This window comes from Colossoma macropomum, unplaced genomic scaffold (assembly GCF_904425465.1).
Source record: "Colossoma macropomum unplaced genomic scaffold, Colossoma_macropomum, whole genome shotgun sequence".
NCBI lineage: Eukaryota > Metazoa > Chordata > Actinopteri > Characiformes > Serrasalmidae > Colossoma > Colossoma macropomum.
Window position 1 is genome coordinate 14532846 of NW_023494800.1, and position 25855 is coordinate 14558700.

The following is a 25855-nucleotide window of genomic DNA, read 5'->3' on the forward strand; positions in this document are numbered from 1 at the left end:
TCATATAGGCAAGGAAAAAGGCACCAAAACTTGATTTCATAAGAACCAATGTATACTTAACCGAGGTTACATCAACAGCTGTTAGTCGATCTGGAACAATGTAATCAACATTAACACTGGGCAGTGTTAAAGAACGATACTGACTGCGACGGCTATAATTTCTGTTACATAATGAATGATTAACTCCGTATAAATCTGAACACTTGAGTGACGGAACACTCATATGCGCACACCTGAATAAAGCCTACCCTGTGCTGCAGTCGCTCTCTCTCTGTGTCTGGATCTCTGTGCTTCAGTGCACTCCAGTCCTGTCTGGCCCCGCCTCCTCCCTCTCACTACTCTGAATGCCTGGGGAAGGGAATTAAACATTGCCATGGAAACCGCCACCCTGTTGACAGGAGCTAATTTCTGTTTCCATTAGAATGATGAGATTACTGAAAGTTCATGCAACTGATGGGAACTCGTCCATCACGTTGGTGCCATTTGAAACACTCATCCTTCGGAATAGTTTTTTCTCCCCCTCCCCTTTCAAAAACTGAGAATTACAGGTTGACTGAAATATCTTATTCAGTGTAAGTCAACGAGGACATTTAGCTACGAAAAAATCCAACTTAAATCCCTATTGACATCACTGTTGAATACAGAAAGGGCCTCTTTTTTCTGCTTTTACATCTTGGTCCCCTGATATCCTTTAGATAAAACAACAAAGTGACAGGTCATGCCAAAATAACAAACAGGAGAGGGTGTAAACTATGGGGACAAAAAATAAAGAAGAAGGTGCAGAAGTACTTTTCTAGTTATTATGTTTACATATTCTAGTTCTACCCTCGTGTTCTTTTGCAGTTTGAAGTCTTTTTGCAGTCCCTTCCTGCTGCTGCTGTTTTGCCCTGGTTTTAAACATACCACTCCCTGCGGGAGATCATGGAACCATCCGTATGCGAGACATAGTCATTGTCATAGCAGTCCTCCGGCAGGTAGGGGGAGCCGTTGCCCATGGATTGAGGAGCAGGGTACCTGCGGTGCTCCGGCTGGAGGGAGCCCCTGTGGTTGTGCTGCCCAGGGTGGAAGCTGTGTGGGTGACTGGGGTGAGGGTGGTGGGGATTGGGGTGGTAGCTCTGTTGGTGGTTGTGGTGGTTATGGTAGTTGTGGTGGGCGTTGGCCTCTCGTATGACTCTGCTGCGGCCATTGGGGGACCTTTCTCGGTCGAAGTCGCCCCACTCCTCTCGATCTTTGTCAGGGTAGATGCTGCCGTTGCCATCGTGGCTGGGTTTGAGTTTGGAGTCAGGGCTGGCCCGGCCCCCCTCATTGCTGTAGACCTGCTGCAACTCATGGGGCTGTGGTGTTTTCTGCATGTCTGAGGGTCCGAGGTACTGCTTGGTGTAGTAGTCACCACGGAAGGTCCGCCGCTGGCGCTGGTAATAAATCCCGCCCAGCACCAGCAGCAGCAGCAGGAAGAGGGCTCCGCCCACCGCCCCGCCCACTATGGTGCCCAGGTTGCCCTCGTGCAGCGGCGCCAAGGTGGGAGAGGTGAAGAGCGCCCTCTGCTTATTGCCAGGCGCTGTTACAGAGATGCCGGCGTTTAGGAGGAGCACGGGGGTTGTGGGAGGCATAGCGGTGGTGGAAGGAGGATCTAATGGAAGAAGGAGGGAGGGAAGGAGGGAGGGAAGGAGGGAGAGAAGGAGGGAAGGAAGGGACATAGGAGGAGGAGGCATGGACAGACAAAGAAAAGTAGAGAATGTCAATGCCAAACTACATCTGAATATTATTAACATTTATCACGATATTGGTTTTAAAGCTCATCTACTGGCAATGAACTCTACATGAAAATTAAACTTCACTATTTCTTCTACAGCCATTAACACAGCAGTTCCAGGTTTTGCTTAAAATGAAAAGAAATGATAAAAATCATATAAAAGGTTTAACCCTAGGTTTATTATTCGCTTATGAACCTTAAAGGAACGGTTCAGTCAATAATGCCAATGTTGCTAACAATGAATGAAAGTTAATACACTGCCAATCAGAAGTATGTAAATGACATGCTACTTGATGACTACAACACCCATTCATTTATTAGCAACATTAACATGTACGGTGGTGCTATGCCCTAAAGAGTTATTCACTAACTACTATGAAGGTAATACGCAAGTTGTGTAGTTATGAGAGGGGAATTAACGTGTCGGCCATAAACAGGCCCTTAAGAGTGTAACTGATTAGCCATGTTTCTTCTGGCGTTTCTCAGAACAGCAAAATCTGGAACTGTTGTGCAAAGCAAATAGTCTACAACAAAAGTAACTACAACATAAAATATGAGGAAAGGGGTGAGAAAAGGGTTAGAGAATGTTTTCCTCTTCGAGGCTTTATGACGAGGCAATCATGAGGTTCTACATACTGGCTTCTCTCGCTAACTCCACACATTCCAGCACTAATGGAGGCAACAATGCGAAATGTTTTTTTTCCCCTGCAACAATGAAACCTAGTGTGGAACACTGTGTTAGCTGAGAGAGGGAGTACGGATGAGTAAACAGCTGATGAGGATAAACTGAGGGATTTTGTTGGAGGGAACATGGGTGGGGAAAGATTGTGGGCTACTAAGGGAAGGAAGAAGTACATTAGTCGGTCTATCAGGGTGACTATTTATCAAGTCCAAGGCTATCTAAGCAACAAGATTCTTGAAGGCCATTACCATGTACTGACCGCTTGATTGGGTTAGGGGGCTGGTGTGTTGCATTTGAGAGCATTCTGGGGCATGCATCTCCACTATGCAAGCAGCAGTCTCACTAGAGAAGGGCTGGAGTCAAGCTATCACATTACAGTGTCCCATTCCATAAGTAGTGAGAGCTTATTTGGCTGTCAGCGTCATGCGTGCACGCATAAACAGTAGAGAGTATATTCAGCGGCAGGGTATTTTCCACAGTTCCACAGTGAGAATGGTTGCAGACAAAGCTAAAAGAAGGCAGTTAGTCTGCTCGTCCTCTTGCAGTCCTGAGGTATAATGTAGCAAATTCTATGCATTCCTGTACACTGTTTTCAAAAGGCCAAGGACAATACACACAATGCAACAGACAGAAATGAGCGACACTGTTTATGAATGTGTGCCCATGCATGCAAGTCAAGGACTGGGCACGTCAAAGAATGGATGAAAAACACCTGAATTCCCGAACGTTTGAACACAGCCCTCCAAAATTTTGTCAGCACACAGTAATGCCTCTCTCAGCGCATGCTCTGTTATTAAAGGCATTAAATTACCTCTGATAAAATGCTGATTATCTCAGCTTAAATCACAAGGGCACGGATAATGACAATTTATTTTAATGTATTCGATTCAGCCCTGTGACGTAAAGAACGATTTGTCCCGATCAATACACACCAGAGCCCTCCAGCCTCAGTATGTCATGGAGAGAGAGCAAGGAAAAGTGGTGAGAAGAGGACAAAATGCTGAAGGTCAGAATATGTGTGTCTCTCTGTCTCTGTCTCTCTCTCCATCTATCCATCCATATCTTTTTCTCTCACATGCTTGATTTTATACCTTGTCACATGAGTGTATATATAGGGAGCAGATTTTAAAACCTCACAACAAATTTTAGGCACCATTTGAAAACATCAGCTGGAATTCCACAAGTTTTTTAAAATCTGCATAATAAAATGGTGAAGATGTAAAACCCATTTAGAGTTGTTTGATGAGAAATGCTCTGTTTTAGGGAAACTTACATACTCACAATTGTTCACAGTAGTGGTGAAAGGAACCAGACATCTGAAGCGTTTAATGCCTTTTAAAGCCACCTCACAGGCAGAAGTTAAAATGGTTACAAATATGCAGCCTAATGGCAGAGACAGTAGTTTTCCAGTAGTTTTGCTAATTTTGGTCTTAAGCATATACATTTTTTATATAGAGAAGTATACACAGAGTGTTGTAAGGCTAAATAATACCATAGCAAACTTTTTTTTCCAGATGTGCCACTATTTTATCTTTATTAACATTACATATAAAAAGTCAGAAGACACATAAACGTTAACTGGACATTTTGGAGAGTACATAAAATAGCTTTGTCTGTGTTGCTGACATCTCTGGTTCCATCGCAGTCTCTGGTTCACCACTGTTAAAAAATCATAAGTCAGTAAGTTTCTCTACAATGCCCTATTTTACATCAAACCACTCTGAATGGCTGTTTTCATCTCAAGGATTTAATTATGCAGAAATTTTGAAACACCATAATTCCCCTTTAACCTTATTAACAAGGAATGGTTCTGCTATTTCAACAAAAAAGGCAGCTTTGGTAAAAATCAGTACATCAGAATCATTTTGATGATCCTGAAAAGGTAGGAAGGATCCTCTTTGGTTTTCCTACATTGTCAGCATATCACACATATGCACACACTCTGACTCAAACAATTTGTATTGAGTCACTTTGAGATATGGATGTGCTTCACCCCACCTTCTCCCTCTATAATCTGTAGATTGACTTGACTAAGGGGTAATTTGTTGTTTGTAGGCGGGTGAGTGGGAGTGAGGGATAGTGACCAGACAGGTGGGGGAGGAGTGTGATTAACATGCAGGAGGGGCCTTGTCCTCAATTACTAATGCAGAAAGACTGGAGACATACAGACAAAGTAGCAGCACACATGCATGCGCGCACACACACACACACACACACACACATACACACACACTAAGTCTAATGTGTTATACTATAGCTTAAAAAATTCAATGAAAAGTATTTTGTTAGCACCTTGCTAGCAGCAGATGCTGAATATTGAGGTGCGAGATGTGCAGAGCAGAGAAGTTTTTGTTGCGTTTTAGTCTCAGATGCTCTGCTCACACATTTACAAAAACCATCTGATATAAATTGCACACTAAAACAGACAGGACTAATAAAGCTAATTACAACATGTGGCTAAAATAATTATTCAAAGGTCAATCATTAATCAAAATTATTATCTTCCACTATAAAGTTTCTAATCAAGTTCAGCAGTACTCATTTTCATGTGTAGTTGCACTACACTTTGTGTAGACCATTATGTCTGTGTATGATCATCCGTGTACCACGGATTTTGTAATTTATTTGGAAGTGTTTAAAAATATATACACAACCATACATTACTAACGTGATTAAAAGGCTTAGGGCTGGGCGATAAAACGATAAGGATAAGTATCGCGATATAACTTTTCCTCGATAGAGCGATAAGACAGGTTCGATAAATGTTCGATAAAATACACCATTCTCACACTTCCACGTTTTAGCGAAAGCCCTGGTGGCGTTTTCTACTGCAAGGAAAGCGACACTACTCTGCTTTCACCAGGAGAGGGCGCACTTCCGAATTTTTCGACTTGATTAGAGAGGGAGGGGGCCAGGAGTAAAAGGGTCGCCAAATATACTTTAGCAACGGCTGAAACGCGGAGTTATACAGTCCCTGTTTGAGTGGAGCGACCGGCGATCTGTTCTCCTGTGACCGAGTGTGAGTGACAAGGTCAGTGGTGTAACTGTACTGTCCTGCGGTGAACTCACCTTTTTCTGTGCCTCCTAACAACTTTAGCGGTGTTAAATCATGCCGTGTTACAGCGCCAAACCGTCATATTTTAGTATTAGTGCATTCTCGAGCAACGAAAGTGAAAGAAAGAAGTGGGTTAATGTTCGAAAGTAAACTGAGGAAGCTGTGAGGCATTGGGAAGCGGGAGAGCGCTATCTTTCCAGGCTAGCTGTTTTTAGCTGCTGGCTAATTACAGCAGCGCTCCGGCACAACACGGTGAATTGATGATACGGTAGATCAAACAAGACACAAAATCACCGCTTTCAGTTTAAACATACCTAAAAGGATTCACACTGCAGATAATGCTTTTACACAGCGAACGTCAGATATACTGCGGTTCACCCCTTAAACTACTACAAAAGCATAGAGAAACCCAGTCGTCGCTAAACTAAAGAGTTTAGCACTGTTGTTGGCCACTTGTTTAGCATTTGTAACGGGGTAGCCAAGTGCTCGTCACCAGACAGCTAAAAATAATCTGTTTTCTTTCTTAAATCATGACTATTACAAAAATTGCAGCTGTGCTTTTCCAGCTGATAAAAACAGCTCAGAAACTTTCTCCCACTCTTCCATGACAGATCTGTGAAATGTTCCTCTGTTTGCCGAGTGTTTGTCAAGATCCGACCATAAGTGATAGTTTAAAACCACAATTAACGACCCAGGAGCAAAATCAGCCTTCAAACGTGAAAGAAATCATGATTTGACATTTATCGCGATATGTATCGATATCGAACGATATGAATTTTGTTTATCATGATAACGTTTTTGGCCATATCGCCCAGCTCTAGGCTATGTTACCATTATCATTAGTTTTTGGTGTTCAGTAAAATGCCATTAAATTTGCTGAAAAATGCACACTGACTTGTTTAGGATGTTGGACTTGACTTGTCTATACTGACTTGGGACTCAAATCGAAACTTGACTGTACTGACTTGGGGGAAATCTCTACAGGTGGTGTAACTTCACCAGAAAAGTCATTCAAGAGCGATAAAGCTGACCGTCTAGCTCTATTCCTGAGGTGTGACTGAGCTTAGCTTCGATAAAATCTTGAAGAATAGCCATATAAAACAATTAATTTACAGGGCAACCAAGAGGGCACTTGCACAGTCTGAGAGGAAAAAGGATAAGGGATCAAGACCCCCTTATGGTCCATCTGTGCATGCACCTGACTAGTTAAATAGTCTATGCAACCCCTAACACACACACGCACACACACTCTCAGCTGTATCAAGTATTCTCAGAGATAGCAGATTCTTGTGATTCACGCCAGTGACGCAACACGCATATGAGAAAGAGTGAGAAGCACTACAACACACAGATCCTACATCAAACACATGCATATGCGCACACGCGTGAACACTCACAGAGGAAGAGCCTCATGCACGCCAACGTCAAATCTCTCTCAAGGGGAATGCACAAAAAGGGAAATAAATAATGAATAACAGTTGAAATGAGCTGGTGAATGTTTCATGAATCTAGGACATCATCTCTCAGTCAAGGTTGCTCTCTTTCTTCCTTTTTTTTTCCTCAAGCAGCGTGACAGGCAGAGGGAACAGTATGTGCATTAGAAAGAAAGAGAGATGTTCTGCAGATCTATCACAGAGACTAATTACACAGCACACAATCACTGCTGGCGGCTCAAACAATAAGGCTGATCGCAGAACAGGAGAGCACCAAGGCCAAAGGGGTCAACTTTTGACCTTAGACAGAGCTATCCTACTTTAAAAAGCTTTTACTGAGCTTGGATTAAGATGATCCATTAAGTCACCAGACCTACCCGCTAGTTTCCACAGCAGTCATGAGGTTCTGTGCACACAGGCACAGACGGAAAAGATCTCAGCGACGGCACCCTGGTGCCTGGCTATCGTGTTTTGTCTCATGGTTGTTATATGACTCAGTGGAAGAGAATAGCAAACTAACTTGAAACAATCTCTCACTGGACTTAAGGCGGGAGGACTGATTCCAATGTAGTTGTGCATGGTGTCCAGGTGATGCCAGCTCAAAATAGCAGGCCACCATTCCCTAGGCGGTGACCTCAGAAACATTCAGATGATTTGAGACTTACGTTGTTGTGTGAGACAGGGTGTAAACTGCAGGGAGAGTCTAGAGGCGGCGGAGGGGATTTCCCCACAGGAACATCTGGATGGCTAATGGCATGTGTATTTGACTAATGCCAACATGTTTGTAAGAATATCAGTTAATAAGTAGTTCAGTTAACTGTAGGGAAGGAAACAAAAAGGACTTTGGCCATTATTAGTGCATCATAAAAAATATCTGTCCCATTACCTTGCTGCAGGCCAAATGTGGTTCTTACACAGTGCACAAACATAACAAAAGTCAAAGAACATTAAACAGGACGGCTTACTTTTATTAGGTGGTAGCATTGGTGCTAGCAGGCCTCAGCAGCAACGTTTATCAACACACAGACAAGTACATTTGAAAAGAAAGTAAGTGTTTTAATATTCAAAAATAGGCAAAGGGAAAACGTTTTGCCCCTGCAGGTTAAACCCGTAGGTTGAGGAGGAGGCTGAAGTGATTGAGACTGCCCCTTCAGATGAGCCATCTAACTAACATTAAAGCTAACCAGTGCAACATTAGATGGTGAAGTGGACTTGTTTTTTCTCTTCAGGATGATGTGCAGACATGTTAGTTTGTTCATTTAACTTTGCTGGGGCTACAGTCACACTACCTTCTTAAGGAAATTAACATACATACTTCATCCCAACCATGAGTACACGTCACACTATTCAGCCCTATTAAAACATAAAATCAGTGTTGCACCGAATTGTTGGTCTGAATACCCCTTCCGCCCCAACTTGCCAGGATGAATAATAAATACCCAAAAAATGATTTCAGTATTGGCATACTAGTGCTCATGCACACCCCTAATCACTATACCAATCACACAACCCTCTGTATCAGTGGAACCACACTGAACTCATGGATCTGCCCCAGCGAGTGAATAGAGTGTGTTTGCATACAAGTATGCACTTGTATTTTTCATGTTCACATTCTAATAGACAACTTGTGTTTGCATGAGACAAAAATTTGATAGTAACCAAACGCAGTCTGTCATGGGACACTGAGAAACATAGCTCAGAGGCCCACCAGCTCCCACTCACCTTGAACACGTATCCTAATATCGCGGCTGCGTAGGCCGATGTCATTGCCCACTTCACACCTATAGACCCCAGAATCGTTCCTCTGCAGTGGCCTCAAGAAGATCAGAGAGTTGTTCACTGTCTCCACTCCATCTGGCATATCCCCATCCAGCCTGAACACACACACACAATAACAAACGGGTGACAAGGCAGACAGGTTAATCTTATATGTTTGGCAATAATGAGGAAATTTCATTATAGCTTATATGTACAGATAGTCTGTTTATGTTTGTATAGGTGAGCTCAAGGTTTCTACACTCACTTAAGAGCATTACAGTGGATTGTTCTTTAAAGATGGTAGGCTCCACAAGGAACCATTTTTGGTTCCACAACAAACTCATCTTAAAAAGGTTCTCAAAAAGATGTTTAAAGAAAAATTTAATTTTGCCATCACTGAAGCAAACCTATAGCTCTGCATTATTTAATCTTTGTGTGATCAAAAAAACCTTTTCCAAGTGTAAAGATACTCTTTTCTATCATAAATGAACCTTCCACATAATGTAAAGGTTCTATAACAAAGTTTTTCTAGGAAAAACTTTTTTTTTTCCCAATCCAAGAACTATTTACGAACTTTTATTTTTAGGAGTACAAGCTACAGCCAATATACTGGAATAATGAGAGGCATTTTGATTGTTATGACTGCTAAGGACTGATGAGCGGCTTGTGTAATGAGAAGGAAAAAGTCTATTTAAGTGGAGATCAGACAGTTATAGAGGGAGTGATTAGTGGTGTGTGTTCAGCCTCAGGTAGAGCGAGCATCTGCAGTCACAGTAGGCGAACTGGAAGCATGCCTGACCAGCGCTGTTCAGCTGAACCTGTTCCAGAAACCTTAAACGATGAGCACAGCAGTGAGTGTATCATTGCTCTCTGTGTGTACACACCTGATCCATCTGAAGTGGTGAGCTGGTGGGTTGGCCTTGGCTCGACACTTCAGCTGGACATTCTCTCTCCCTACATACCAGTCACCATCATAGCCCAGCACCAGGATGTCTGGAGCAACTGTGGACACACAGCACAAAGAGTTCATTCAATTCAGGTACAGGAAGGCAAGACAGCCACACCTAGTCAAACTGATGAGAGTTTTAAAGCAACCACGAGACAAAAAAATCCTGAAATGTGAAATTCATCAAGAACACAACATTTGAAGGTTTCACCAAGTACAACCAAAGCACCTGGAGATCACCATATGCATATTTTACTGCACTAACAGCATTAGTGAGAGAAAGGAGACAGCAAGTGAGTGAGCAAGAGTGAGAGTGAGAGTGAAAGAAAAGAATAAGGAAAACAACTGAGAGGGAGAGAGAAATAGACAGGGAGAGACAAAATAGAGAAATAGAGAAAGAAAGACAGAGAAAGAGAAAGTGAGACTGAGCAACTGAGAAGATGAGAGAAATAAAGTGAGACAGTGAAACAGAAAGAGAGAAAAGTGCTAGAGAGAATGAAAGCTAGAGAGAACGAGTGATAGAGAGAGAAACCAAAAGAGCATGCAAGAAAGAGAAAAAGAAAAAAAAATAATATATATATACACATGAGACACACAGAGCAAGCAGCAGAGAAAAAGTCTGAGAGAGAGAGAGAGAGAGAGAGAGAGAGAGAAAGAGAGAGAGAGACTGAAATTTGAGAAACAGAAAAGGAGTGAGCGACAGGAAAAGAGAGGCAGAAAGAGATAAAGAACAAGTGAGAAACAGTCAGACAGACAGACAGACAGAGAGAGCAAAATAGTGCGCGAGAGGTAGACCCTGCGTGACTGACTCGTGCTCTCCTCACACTGCCTGCTTCCTGTGCGTTCCATCTATATTTCATACAGTTCTAACATACACACCGCTACCACAGACCCCACCATACACACATATCTTACACTCTACCTCCTGCTTTATAATAAGGGACTGTGTGTGTGAGATGGAACGGAAGGAAGACCAGTGAGATCAAACTTTCATTTTATATCTGAATAATCTCTCTGCACTGAGGACTGAACATAAACAGAAACAAAACTTTGGGAAATCCATGGGAATGGCTGAGAGAGAGTTCCCTGAAGACAAGCTGATTCTTTATTAAAAGCATACTACACACTGATCAACAGCAGCATCATGTCATGACGATGACAGTTACCACACTGCAGTAATATGAAAAACAGATGTGCTGAAAGAATAAAAGCACACACATCTCAGACCGCAAGAAGAACCTCAGATGAAAGAGGAGCAGTTTGCACTGTGCAGTTTGAAATGAAAGTGTTGAGTCATCATCAAACTTTAGAAAATGTTTATATACTGGCACATGCACAAACACAGGGATTGAAAGAGTCTCGTTTGCTGTTACTATCAGTGATCGACACTAGGCATCTGGGTGCATCCTATAAGGGGTAAAGTGAGTGGGGCTTATGTTGTGGACACACCCACACTCAAATGAGTCTTTCTCTGAAGTCAGTTTATTCCTGGGGTTGTGAATTTTGGACTTTTACAATTTATTACCATACAAATAATAGCAATTAACATTTTAACTGGCTCTTTTTAGTAATTAAATGCAGCTATTAAAGTATAAGCCTGAACTAGCTATATTGCTTCCTAGCTGTCGATACTTAGTAGCTCCTAATTGACAAAACCCACAATACTGACTACTGTCTTCTGAAGGTGTTAAGTCAGAAGTTCAAACTTTTGTTGATGAAAACAAACATACATTCTGACACATTCACATTCTGTTCGTTGCAACATGTGCTTGCAAAAATGAACTGTGGAAAATAATTCTGATCCGCTCAAATAAATGTGATATGGTGATTATGCAATAATTGTGACGTGTCTAACACATGCACATCCACAAAAACACACACACACACACACGCACACACATTCTCTCAGCCACAAACTAACATAAACACACCCTCATGCACACACACTCTTGTGTGTACATTCAAAGAAAGACCCACTTACACTGGACATTGATGATGTAGGGTATTCTGAAGTCGCTCTGCAGTGCAGGGTGTCTGACTACACAGGTGAGCGTGTGTCCTTGGGCGTGGCGGGTGGGCTGCCAGTTGTAGTGCACCTGAGTGGTGGTGGTGCCATTAGCGTCGTCAGCCATGTGGGCCTCAGACGTGCCGTACAGATCCGTCTCCCAAGAAACATCGGCTGGGGGTCGGGCGCGCTCAGCGATGCAGGTTGCAACTGTGGTGTCATTACCACCGTCCATCAGAGCTGAGGAACCGGCCGATACATACACCTTCGGCTCCACTGAGAAAGTGATTGAGGGAGAGAAAGGGACAGTTAGGGAGACTTTATTGATACTAAAGTAGATCAATATCAGATATAAATATAGTCGCAACAAAACTATTTGTGAACCCTAAGGAACTGTCTAGACATCTATATTCAACTGTTCTTAAATTAGTCTTGATTGTAATACACTAAATGTCTTTCAACTCAACACACAATGTTACATATCTTTCCTGAATAAATGGTTTAAACCATTAAGGTCACTGATAGAAAAAGTATGTGAACTGCCAGGATTATGAGCTCTTCAACAGAGGTAACTGGAGTCAGATGTTCCACTTCAATTCAAGTGTGGGGTTGCTCTGCCTACTAGTAAAAAAAGAAAAAAACATTACCAGCTCTCCTACTTTTTATAATGGAAATTATATTTAAGTGCAATCAAGTGTGATTTCAGACAACTACAGAAAGTATCCTGAAGCTCTTAAGACTTGAAAAAACTGGAAGAGAGTCAATTAAAGAAGCTTTGGGCATCAGTCCAGAAGCCAAATAGTTTACATACAGAAGAAATGCAGCATAATTGCTACTTTCTCTGTTTATGGGAGGTTAACTCCAGATGAAGAGGTTACTCTAAAGGGAAATATTTTCTCATTTCTCATTTCTTTTTTTTATACAGGTAAAACTGTGACTGTGAAGTAGACAAATTCAAAAATTATATATATTATAACATTCAAAAATATTGAAGCAGTTTAAGTAACACTCAAAACTCCATCTTGTGGATAAAGACAGAAATGCATTTTGGCAATTGAATGGTCTCACAAGTAAACAATAAATCAATAAAATACTGACACTTCACAGTATTGGTGTATTAATACTATTTTTAAACCCCAAATATCACAATATTATATTGCATCAATACCTCCTCCATCCCTACCATATCAATACCAAAACCTCATCTCATCTGTGAAGCATGGAGGAGGGAGTATATTGTGTTAGGCTGCTTTACGGCCTCAGGGCCTGGATGAATTGCAATTATGGAGGGACCAGTAATGTCTGCCATATAACTTGGTGGGTCGTGCAACAATAATGGTCCAAAATACTGGAGCAAATCAACAACAAAGTGGTAGAGTCTTGACCCCAATTACAATGAAATGTTGTGGCATGATGTGAGGCCACTCAAGCAACGAATCAGCAGCTACAGAACATTTTTAGTCGATGTTATTACCATTATAAGAAAGTCCCATGCATTACTAAATACGAATGTTCACACACTTTTTGCTCCCATTAATGACAGTAAATGTGTAAACATTAGTTTGGATATGATGCTGTAAAAACATGTGTGTGCTTTAAATAAGACACTTTATTCGGTTCACAAACCCTTTCTTATGACTGTATACTGCACCACACCTAAACTGATCACACAAAAAGAGGGGACATGTTCCCCATGGAAAAGCAGAACAAAGAGTGGAGAGATGATTAACTGAACAAGAGAAGACATCTCAGTCCAGCACAAATAAAGAAATTATCCCAGTCCTATGAATCACTCTCATGCACTGCCAATAGTGAACTGATAAGCAGGAATGAGAAAAATAAAGGTTCTTTGAGAGGAGGGAAAAAAAACAAAAGGCATCAGCTTGAAAAACAGTCATGGTCACTACCAGCTGCAAGCAAGCTCCGTTTCTCATCAGTCTCACTGAACGCTTTTCCAGAGGAGCTGAAATGATCTGTTCGAATGGCTCGTCCAGTGGAAAGGGCAGTGTGCATCAGAGCTGCATGATATGGACAAAACACCATACTGCAAATGATACTGCTGCACATTGTGAGTGCAACAGATCTCGCAATATATTAAAAACATTGATTTAAAATGGTTAAACATTGGCCTGCATTATTTTGACCAAAACTATGCACAATTGCAGGACCTTGATTTAGGGCTGTACAATATAGATGAAATACTAGTATCGTGAACATACTGCTACACACTGTGACTGTAATACGCCATGCATTAAATTAAAAACACAATGATGAAATAAATTGACTTGGTTCAAGACTGGCTAGTATTTTTTTGTCTGGAACCGTGATTTTTGGCATAAATTTAAAACGCCTGTTGCTCTTTACATTGTGTGTAAATTTCATGAAGAATAGACCAAAAAAATAGCCCAAAATGACTTGGAAAAAAGTCTGGTTCCATTGACTTTAAAATTTACTTTACATTAAAAGTAAAGTAGGTTTTTTCCTTTTCCTGTGAAGTTGTCATTTTGCAGATACAAGTTTTTTTTTCCAACAACAGCAATATTTAAAAAAGGTTATGAACTGGTGATTGGTTAGAGGGCTTATTTGCACATTGCAGCCCTCTGCAATGTCAGTACTGCAAACTATCATGATAATGATTAATAAGTGATATATTGTGCAGCCCTTCCTTGATTCATTAGAACACCCATAACATTCATCTTGAATGCTCACAGCACACAATAACAGCGATTTTGTTAAAGCTCACACAACCGCCGACATCTGGTGTTGACGTTGCTCAAGGACTTTCAGCACTGCTTAATTTCCCTACACACCGCAGCATGACACTCAGCATTTTACTATTACTGTATAAACCTAGAACCAGACAAAAATCGAAAGTAGATGATGTGGCTTGAAAGTTACACCAAGAAAAGAAGTCAAGCTAAAACCTTAAAGATAAACAGTGCTATTTTTTTGTACCTCAGCTAACCCTAGTCAGCCTAACCCAGCTTAGCCTTGTCATTTTCATCCTTTATATTTAGCTAGAAAACAGCAACTTACTGAATGGTTAATTAACTGATACCAAGCAGGACAAGCTCACAAAATTATGTTGAAACTTTTATTCCATTAAAAACTGTGTAAAATGAACTTGAGCTTGATGTTCATTATCTCCTTCAAAATAAGTGTTCCTGTGATATATATCTGCTAGGGGATGCTACATGATGCTGCATGGCACTTCACAGCTACACGGCACGTGTTTTGGCCTTTCTGTGATATCAGTAAAGCAAAGACCAATACTGTGATCAACAAAGGAAATATTCTACAGTTGTAGTGTGCATCAGCTTGGTCTGGGGAACGCAGGGGAGTACAATGAATCTTACAGTGTTCAGGCTGACCTGCACGTCAGGATGGTGGGGCACACTCCCTTCCTACTTCCACACGAACTACAGTCCACCTTCACTCCTTCACTCAGCATCGTTTCTCTTTTTCCATCCACCACCCCCCTCCCCCCACCTCTACCTCTCATGGAATCTTTCCATTCCCGTCTGACCTTGTAGCTGAGCTCTTCTCGTTACCGTTCTAGACCCACTGAATGTGTATGTGCATGTGACATGTCATACATACTTGTGACTGTACATGTGTACTGTAGATGGGTTCTATGTACAGGGTATGAGTGTGCACATTTGGCATAGTTTGACCAAGTATGCTAATGTGGCTAGTTATGAACACAAGCTAGTTAGCACCAGTAAGCATTGCGTCATTACTGGAGGCTTATATATTGGCAATCTTTTAAAATACATGCAAAAGTTTAACTGTGCCGTTTTTTAAATATTTAAAGATATATCAAAATATTTGTCAAGATAATGAAAAACAAGCACATATGTAGATGTAAGAATATCAATTTTTACATTTACAATGCCTTCTGCCCAATGACAGCTGAGATAGGCTCCAGCTCCCACCCAGAAAAAGAAGCGGTTTAGATGGTGTGGGTGTGTGTGTGTGTGTGTGTGTGTGTGTACACATTTACAATTTACATATGACATGTGTCTGAAAATATATTACAAATTTGGCACACTTTGAAAATTCTATGGAAAGATATTTCCTTTACATATGGGGGAAAACTCTTAAATCTTTTTGGATTATTGTTATGCTCAGAAAATGACTAAATTGGTATAGGAGCATCCCTAACTCTCAACACTCATTAGACAAGATTTATAAATATGCACATTATGCAAACTGCTTTGCCATCTAGTTCCAAACCCCACACCTCTTACCCCCACTGTCTCCATTACATAAACTACTGAGATTTTCATCACCCAATAAATGTAAAACCATAAACTAAACAAATACTAAGTTTTGAACAGTGCAAAACAGAGCACAGTGGAGCTGAAATCAAACGTGTTGTGACGAGTGAAGATATTTTAGACTGCTTGCTAAGCTAGCACTAGACTCTAGTGCTAATGAGGGAAGTACAGGGAGATTCACTCGAAAGAGCCCCCGAATATTCTGTAATAACTCTCGTAAGAATGAAGCAATCTGAACGAAACAACGTGCAATGCGCTCCTCAGTATACGGAGCTTCGAACAAGCTGGGATGCCCCTGCGTCGGAGTGATGAGGTAGGCGCCGGACAGCCGTCGAGACGTTCAGACTCCGTTTGCAACTTCCGGGTGCTTACCCCTGTACCCGTTCGTGTGTCTGGCAGAAAATGGAGATCACTTCCAGCATCACATATAATGCAATCGATTACACATACGTCAAGGTATGTAGCATATTTTTTGGTTCAGATTGCTTCATCCCAATGGGAGTTACAACAGAATATTCAGGGCCTCTTTCGAGTAAACCTTCCTATATAAATGTTAGCTTAACTACAGGCTCCAGATATAAAATCACAGTTTCGTCCCATGAGATTTATGTTTTTGGTCTCTAAATTTGTAAAAAGCATCAGTGAGCTGAAATTAAACCTGTTGTAGTTTAAAGCTGTTTTAGTCTGTTCGCTAGCCTCTATGTTGTCCTTGTTAGTGACAGAGGAGTAAAGCTTCAGGCAGCTCCACACACACACACACACACACACACACACAAACACACACACACACACACACACACACACACACACACACAACATAGGTTCATTGCCTTAGACTTGTGACTTTATCCTGTAAACTTATGTTAAACCTGTACTGTGGTATGTGCAGCTGCAGCATGCTAAGCTACTGCTACCCTCTACTTTGACAGCTCTACGTACCATATTTGACTGCTTAGTACATTAAATGTGCAACATAAATTTGACATTGTTGTCATTTTAAAAACTACCATTTAACTCTTTTAGGTATCTGCTTACTAAACAGTCCAAACCTTTCAAACAAGTTAGCCACATTAGCATAGTCATTTTTTAGTAGCTATAAGTTTCCTGGCAGCATGTCGTATTTGGTATGTAGTATCTAGGCCTAGTGCTCAACAAATTGTCTTTTTTTCCCCCGGAGGTTTTAAAAAGCCCATGTTTTTAATGAAAATTGTGAACTCTGCACTATGATAATAAATTCAACATAAACTGTTTTATGTACAAATTTACAGTCGAATAAGCCATCCAAGAAGAGTTAACCATTTAAAAACGTTTTAAGTGGAGGGTCTTAGCTTTAAATTACAATATGGCTAACAATGAATGCAAGTTAACAGTCGTTAGTTAGCATGATGTCATCTTAGCAACTTTAGCGCTTAACTAATCTATCCTTTATACCCGTCATTCATGCTTATGACCGTACTGTCTGTAGGCCCTGCATATTTGTGTGTGTGTGTGGGTGTGCGTGCGTGTGTGGGTGTGTACACCTGGTACATCTAGTGTACAACTACACAAGGAAGAGCTTGGCTAACATGGCTAAGTATGAATCAAAGTTAGTCTGCTCCAGTTAGCACGATGTCATTTCCATAATGCTAACAGGTAGCTATTCGCTTTCACTGCTAGCAACATACAGTAACTGTGTCTAACATATGTATGCACTATGTATAAGTACATGGACATTTGTCAAGTGTGACACGTCTTAGTACTTTAAATGAATAGCATGTACCAAATACACTAAAGTTACTAACTATAAATACAAGCTAGTAGTCACTAGATGATGCGATGCACTTACCATAATGCTAAATGATTAGCTATAGCTATTCAAATAATCTGCTCTTTGGATTATCATATCAAGAGATCGTATGTGACAAAAATTAAGAAAATGCATTTAGACCCCAGACAGTTGAGCACATCACACAAGCTTCTATAGATATATACTGTAGACCCTATGTATGAGTGTGTATATGCTCATTTGCCATCAGGAACAGCTTGACCAAATGACAGCATGGCTAACAATAAATACAAGCTAGTAGCCACCAGTTAGCATGATGTCATTTCCATTATGCTAATTGGTAGTTATCTATTTCATTCACTGGTAACACCATTGGCATTCTTGCCCAAACAACTTCTTTAAGTAACTCTTTATGACCCTTACACCAACATCCTTGACCCAAAGTCACAGAAGAACCCTAAAAATAGAGGGGCATCTTTTCCTCTCTTATACCCCTGTACCTACAACACTTGCACACTAAGCCTCTACATTCCTCCTGCTCTAATTATAGCTCTTGTGCGGGCCCCCCCTCCCTCATTCTCTCTTCGCTCACTTCTGTTCTCTCCTGCATCACTCCCTTCTTGCTTTCTCTGTTCTCTTTTCTTTTATTATATCATTTTTTGTTACGCCCATCCATCTCCATCACGCACTCTCTCATTTAGGTTCAGCTTTGGTGCCTCAGTCGCTTAATCATTTCTAGTGATTCATCTCTGGCTTGTCTTTCTTACTTCTCTGAGCTTTGCTTTCCCTTCTTTTCTCGTCTTTATTGCTCACGCGCTCTTTTCTAGCCCACCGAGGGCAGAATGGCTCTCTCTCACGCACACGCCTCCACAACATTATAATGCATTATTAATCAAGTTAACTCAAGGCACTCTCTTTCTTTCTCCCTCACACATATAACACACGCACTCGCGGAGCTCCATTCAGCTCTCTGTGCATTTCTGTGAGCAGCTCCAGCTGAGCAGATGGGCTGCAGGAGAGAGGCTGACGTCATATCATTCTGAGGAAGCGCTCGCCCATCTCCCCAAACACCGCTCCCAACCCTGCCCTGCAGTCACTTGCTCTCCTACTGACGCGCACACACACACACACACGCACACACACACACACACACAGCAGCAGTGCTCCGAATGCAAGCTGTGATACGAATGCACACGCCAACATCCTATTTTCCGTTTACAGTGGATACACACGCAAAAACTTTGTCACGGCACTTTAGCCCTAATATGTGCAAGTCACGGTCTGACAGCCGGACCACATTATCGTTTTTCATGCGGACTAACGAGACAGAGTCTTGCACACGCTGAAGGAGCGAAGGGATTACCTCCAGACTAGTCTCAGAAGCACAGATCTTCACAGACTGTCTGATGCTATTGTATGTGTTTTGATGGATGCAAACTTTCAAACTGAATTTCTGAGTTTACCACAAGGAAGTTGCACTTACAACTGTTAAACTTCCATGCTTTTTTCCCTACGTGTTTTTATGAAAGCTTTCTCCCCAATTTAGTTTTGGCTAATTCCACCCGGTAGCTAGGTCCTTCCCATCAGAGGATGCTACCAAGCTGAGAGGGTGAAGATTAGTAAGTGGTTCCTCTGAATCATAGGAAGCACCACCAAATCTATTCAAACTACCAGCATGGAGTCTAATCATACATCCCCATCCTGAACTAACTTCTCTATACAATTCAGAGCAATCAATCTACAACTCTGGGAGGAACCTCAAAAGGAAAAGGTCTTTATGTGAACTTAAATATATGCATAAATAAATTCACATGATAATATACATCATTGGACAGCTCAACATGCATAGAGAACAACACTACCTGCCAATTCTGTTACATCAACTAAGACACCTGCACTGGCTAGCATCATGTTGAGTGAAGAGAGGGGGAGGGCCACTCAGAGAGAATGCGGCCAATTATGCTCTGGCATGGCTGTGGCATCGCAGGGGATTGAACCCACAATCTCCCGACAACAGGGCCAATGCTTAGACAGTTGTGCCAGTCAGCCACTACGCTTCCTTATTTAACCAATTTCACGAGTTATGACAGGAACGTTTTGATTTTAAATACTCCATTTTCAAAAAAAGTTGTGACTCTGTGCAAAATGTAAATAAAAACAGAATGCAATGATGTGCAAATCATTTAAATCCTATATTTAATTGAGAACAGTTCACAGGCAACATAAATGTTGAAACAGAATCTAAATATATGCCCATTTTGAATTTGATGTCAGCAACATGTTTAAAAAAAGTTGGGACAGGGGAACGTTTACCACTGCACTGCATCACCTCTTCTTCTAACAACACTCTGCAAGAGTTTGGGAACTGAGAACACACACTGCTATAGTTTTGAAAGTGAAATATTTTCCAATTCTCGCTGAGGTAAGATTTCAGCTGCTCAAGAGTTCAGAGTCTCTTCTGTCATATTTCAAAATGCACAGTCAGTGTTCACAGACAGTGGTTTTCGGAAGTGTTCCTGAGCCCTTGCACTGATTTCCACTACAGAATTGTGTCTGTTTCTAATGCAGTGCCGCCTGAGGGCCCGAAGATCTCAGCCATCCAGTACTGGTTTTCAGCCTTGTCCCTTACATACAGAGATTTCTCCGGACTCCCTGAATCTTTCAATGATATTATATACTTTAGATGAAGAAATCCTCAAGTTCTTTGCTATTTTATGTTGAGAAACTTTATTCTTGAATTGTTGCACTATTAGTCCATGCAGTCTTTCACAGAGTGGTGAACCCCTCCCCACCTTTACTTCTGAAAGACTCAGCTTTTTATACTAACTCAATCCTGTTACTGTCCTGTTGCCAATTAATCTAACTAGTTGTGAGATATTCCACCAGGTGTTTTTTTTTTTAGTGTTACACAACTTTACCAGCCTTTTGTTGCCCCTGTCCCAACTTTTTTGAAACATGTTGCCAGCATCAAACTCAAAATATGCATATATTTTTCAAAAAACAATAAAATTACTCAGTTTCAACATTTGATACGATGTCTTTGTATTATTGTCACTTAAATAAAGGGTTTAAATGATTTGGATATCATTGCATTGTTTTTATTTAAATAAATGATAGAAAAGTTGAATTATCTTAACATGTGTAAATGACTAACACTTAGCCATTACATAAATGTTAAATAAAAATGCACTGAACACTGGTGCATTCTAGTGGATATATGTATAGTTCATGCGATAAAATTTACCAGTTGCCAATGACCAACCAAACGCAAAGTGGTAGTCACAACTTGCGCCCTCCTTGGCTAACTGCACTTCTGTGGGTATGCATGTCCGTGCAATGATTTTTATCAAATTTTAACAGGAAACAAATTTTGGTTTATCAAGCTAAATGCTACTTAGTCAGCAGTAACAAGCAGGTTGCCTGCTTTGCTCACTGTGATAACACCAAGCATTCTCTAGTAAGGCATAGCCAGTAGATTTAAAAAACAGATGTTTGTAAAAGTTTGCAGCACCCAGTTTTGTTTAAAGCAGTTAGAAGGCTGCAGGTGCTACTGTATTTCACGCAGGCCCGCTGTCCTACACATCACGTTAAAACAGCAGTTTGTGATTGGTCATGTTGGTCAAGTGGTCCATAAACACTTCCCACAAAAGCCATGTTGAGTGCTGAAACCCAACAGACCCTCCGGCAACAGCTAGACAGACAGAAATACACACTTACCAAGTACGCTGACAGTGGTGGAGGCCTGCGTGTTGCCCAAGGGAAATGTGGCCACCTTGCAGGTGTATACACCGATGTCGGCAAAGCCCACGTCCTCCAGAACGATGGTGGCATCGTGGGCGGAAGGTGAGCGGAAGGACAGGCGCCGCTCGTACTCAGGCGGGATGGAGATGCCAAACATGGGGTTATAAACAGCCAGAGTGACTGAACCAGTGGGCAGCCTCCTCTCCCATGAGCTCTGAGTCAGACTCAGGTTAGAGTCCACTTGGATCCTGCAGCCTAGAGTTACATTCTTCCCCAACACGGCACTGACCTTCGGAGGGACCACCACCTGACTGCCCCACACACCTGAGAGAGAGAGAGAGAGAGAGAGAGAGAGAGAGAGAGAGAGAGAGAGAGAGAGAGAGAGAGAGAGCGCGCAAGTAAGACATGAATCAGCACACCTCATCATGAAGGTCACATGTTAGTTTGCATTGAAACCCCTGAATTTGCACACCGTCCCAGCTGACAAATCCTGCTTTATCCCATTAAAGCTGTGATCAATTGGACGTCAGGTCTGTCAGCAGTGCTTCTAATTCCTCTCTAGAAAAGTCCATTCTGCTTAGCCTACATATCAGGAGAAAAGAGGCTTTTTTGTTACACAGGAAAGCACACCAGCCGGTGGTTGCAATTTGTTGAGTGGTAAAAAGCAGAAAATAAAGCCAGAGTCACAGGGGCCTCATAAAGAGCTCGAGAGGAGCCTAAAATTAGTGCTCACCTAAAACTCAGAAAAAGGCAGAAAAACCCTCATGCAAGGCTTTTTTAAAATAGCGGTCTGAAGACACGGCAGGAACAATATGGTAACAGTAGGCAAATGTGTCAAAGAATGCAAAGAGGGCAAAAATGATTAGGATGCACGCCAAGTATTGGCTGCACAACGGGTGTGCTGTCTTGGAGGCTCATGGGGCACCATAGTTAGAAAAAAAATTAACAAGGGAATTTACCACAAACCTTTCCCTGTTCAGCCCATCCCTCCTTTCCTCTCTCTCTCCATCTTTTTAACCACTCGCTTCCTCTCCATCTGCTACCTTCCAGCACTCATTCCCTCTCCATCACTTTTTCCTCTTTCCATTCGTTGAACAAAAGCCTAATTATGTCTGTGAGAGGGTGTGCGTGAAGGAGAAAAAAAAAAAAAAACAAGAGCACGCGAGAAAGAATGAAAAAAGTAGCAAGACAAGACAGAAAGGAGAGAAGGAAAGACAAAAGCTGCAACATGCCAAGCAGACAACAGGGGCCATGCGAGGACAGTCTGTGTGTCTTGTTATGCTCAGGCAGCTGTGCTCACGCCAGCCAAACCGTCCATACACACACACACGCAATACCTCTCGCACACACATGCACACGTTCTGCGTCACGCACAGACATTCTCTTTATGTGGTGGCGAGGGGGGGGATGAATAGTCTCTGTGGGGAGATGGATGGAATTTGAAGCCGTGTTTAAATCTGCAAGGCATTTTCACATCTTTTATGGATCAGGCATTTAAAGGAGGTTCCAGTCAAACACAAACATACTTATATGCTGTCTGAAGAGCTGGGTAGTCCATGCTCTTGCTCCTCTAGGCCTTCAATAACAAAACCTTCTAACCTGCATTTTGGATCTACTGTTGGCATTCATTAGTATAGGCCAATTAGCGACACCAGTCACAAACCATTTAGACTTAATGTGTTGTTCTTCATCATCAGAGCTGGATATGATCACTGTACTCTTACCCTGTGTACACACCGTCAGCATTAAAAACGTTCAGCATTGCTTGGGCAGCCTTCGACTGGTTGCTGCTGGACATTTCGAATGAGAGCAGGCAGGCAGCAAGTTCAACTGGATTGCATGGTCATGCAAACTACATTGTTCAAAAGCATGGGGGCCAGTATTACCCAGTGCTTAGCCAACATCAGTTATATTTATTAACTATAACAGTGCATGAGACAAAAATATTTGAGTTCGGATATCAAAATTAAAATAAATGATTTCACTTCCTCCAATTTATTCTCCAAAAGACCAGAAGTGCTTAGTAGGCTAAACAGTTTTGCTCACTTTGTTAACCGTTGATCATGAGTGACCTGCATCTGTCTCAGGAAAGCATCTGACCCACCACTTTTCAAAGTAGTGGGGTACTGCTGGGACTGCTGATTGAGTTCAAGATGTTTACCTCAAAAATATTCTAAACTCTCTCTAAACTGCATGGACTGCTGACCTATAGGCACAAACACTTGTGAAGAGTTAATCTCAACAGCAACCTCAACTAAACAAAATCTCTATTTCAGCAGGGGGGCAGGACTTTTCCATACAGTAAAGTGTTCATGAGTTCATGTTTAAGGAGATGAACTGCAGTTCACAAACCAGGTAAAATGTTTCTGTGACACACAAGCTAAAGCACTTGGTCACAGTTTATGTGAAGTTTGCTAAATGTCAGTTTCTTACTGCTACCATGCCAAACTAAAACTTAATATTCTTCAGAGGTGCTGGCTAGTAAAGTCTGCTATCTGACAAGACCAGAGACATTATAAAAGAGGGCTAAGTCGGGTGTAGTGCCTAGCTCAGTTCACAATGAGGCTATGTTAACCTATCACTTCACTACTCACTATAAAGTTAGATGTTTTCTTCTACCACACTTCGCTCCCGGTATATAAACACAGAAACCCTACAGCATGGTAATATCACACACTGGTGTAATCAGTGTTCCCTTTATTTCCACATAAGCGCAATGGAAATATTTGGCGGGAACCAACGTCAGTGCAGGGTGTCTCACTGGATACGAGGACATCTTTTCTGATTGGTTATTGATGCCCTGCACCATTGCTCACTTGCATAAAGTTGAGCAGAGTTGAACTTTCGCGCTTCACTCAAATCACTTGCTTCATGTCGCCAGCATTTTCATTTACAAAAATGGTTCTTTGAAAAGTCCATGTAACCATTCAAAAAAAAACATTTTAAATGCACTGAAAGTTCATCGTTCATCTGAAATAGATTTCCATTTTCTATTTCATAAAATGGTCATTCTATAGCACTGTCTCAAAGAACCCTTTCTGACACCTTTATTTTTAAGATTGTATGTGAACTCCGAGCCCTCAAAAATACCCATGCGTGCTTTCTTTACACAAAAATATTCATGCATAATAGCTGGCCGATAGTTGACCTGAATTGGAGAATTAAAACCAGCCCTTCGTGGAACCACTGTGTTGTGGTCCAGTCAGTGCAACACTTCAAAGTCTCTGGATTCAATCGCTCATTTTCTCCAATTCACTGTAAGACAATCCACATCATGTTCCGATCAGCAGTCCCCCTGAGCGGTACAGCGAGGAAGAGACCCTGGAGAGACGTGAGAGACACTGGAAAGACGACGAGGAGACTGATGAGAACAGAAAGAAAAAGAGACAGAACCATAACTGCCCTGCGCGAAGATCAGGAGAGGAAATGTAATCGGTACAACTCTTGAACGCAAAATGCTGCCTGGAACAAAGTCAGACAAATAAACGGAGATGCAGTACACATACACACATACACCCCTCACCCTCCTCAAAGGACAGCACTAATTGCAACAAGCTGCCGGTCAGAAGACGTAATCGTAAATCAGAACCCGCCACATTGCTTGGCAACAGCCTCCAAACACTCTGCGTGTCCGTTTGCTCCTGCCAACAACAACCCCCAATCTAAGCGGAGAAAGGGAAAGAATGAGACGGCAAAATGTGTCAGGAAAGCGGAAGAAAAGAGGAAAGAGGGAAGCGTGCGGGAACACAGAAATGATGGGGACGTCCTCATTAGGAGCTTAAGCTGAGCATAGCATAGAAATGACTTCAGAGAAGAGGTGGTGAAATAGTTGGCCTGGCACCAGCGGCCAATAAACAAAAGAGAAAAATGACCAAACATGGGCACGGACACACCCACAAACTACCAGCTCTTTCCAATTGCTGTCCGTTTTCCAACAAGGAGATGCTGAACACAATAGGCTTTCCCCACAATAAGGCCACATTCACATTACAAGCCTTACTGCTCAAGTCCGACTTTTCGCTCAAGCCCAATCTTTCTGCCTTGATAGTTCACAGTTGTGTTTGAAGATATACCCATATAGGTCATAACTGAACAGACCTTTGCCATAAAAAGAGAAACGTGCATGTTTTTGACTTTTTTTTATTTTTGCCCATGTTATGGTGCATTCAGAAGGTCCTCATAAACTTTGTGAATTCTGGGTTTACCGCAAGGAAGCTGAACTCGAATGGCGGATAAAGCAGTAAATGCAAGTGGTAAACTCAGGCAAGTTCCATGTGAGTTTCACGTGGTTCTCAGATACCATGTGAACACCATGGACCAAGCTGGCCCATCCGAGTGGAAATACTGTTCATGTAAAAAAAAAAAAAATTACTAGTTGCCGATGACAGTCCAAATGCAAACAACTGACACTTACGACATAATAATTTTCTGATTTTA

At 41.7% G+C, this 25855-nt stretch overlaps 1 protein-coding gene across 1 annotated transcript in view; it reads right to left on the reverse strand.

Moving 5' to 3' along the window:
* Positions 1-661: 661 nt before the first annotated feature.
* Positions 662-25855, reverse strand: part of nectin3b (nectin cell adhesion molecule 3b) — a 46635-nt gene continuing 21441 nt past the window's right edge. The window contains exons 2-6 of the mRNA XM_036588554.1: positions 21395-21742; positions 11609-11908; positions 9566-9683; positions 8646-8797; positions 662-1630 (exon numbers count right to left, since the gene is read on the reverse strand). Coding sequence (XP_036444447.1) covers positions 894-1630; positions 8646-8797; positions 9566-9683; positions 11609-11908; positions 21395-21742 — 1655 coding nt within the window. The 3' untranslated portion in view covers positions 662-893. The remainder of the gene's footprint in view (positions 1631-8645; positions 8798-9565; positions 9684-11608; positions 11909-21394; positions 21743-25855) is intronic.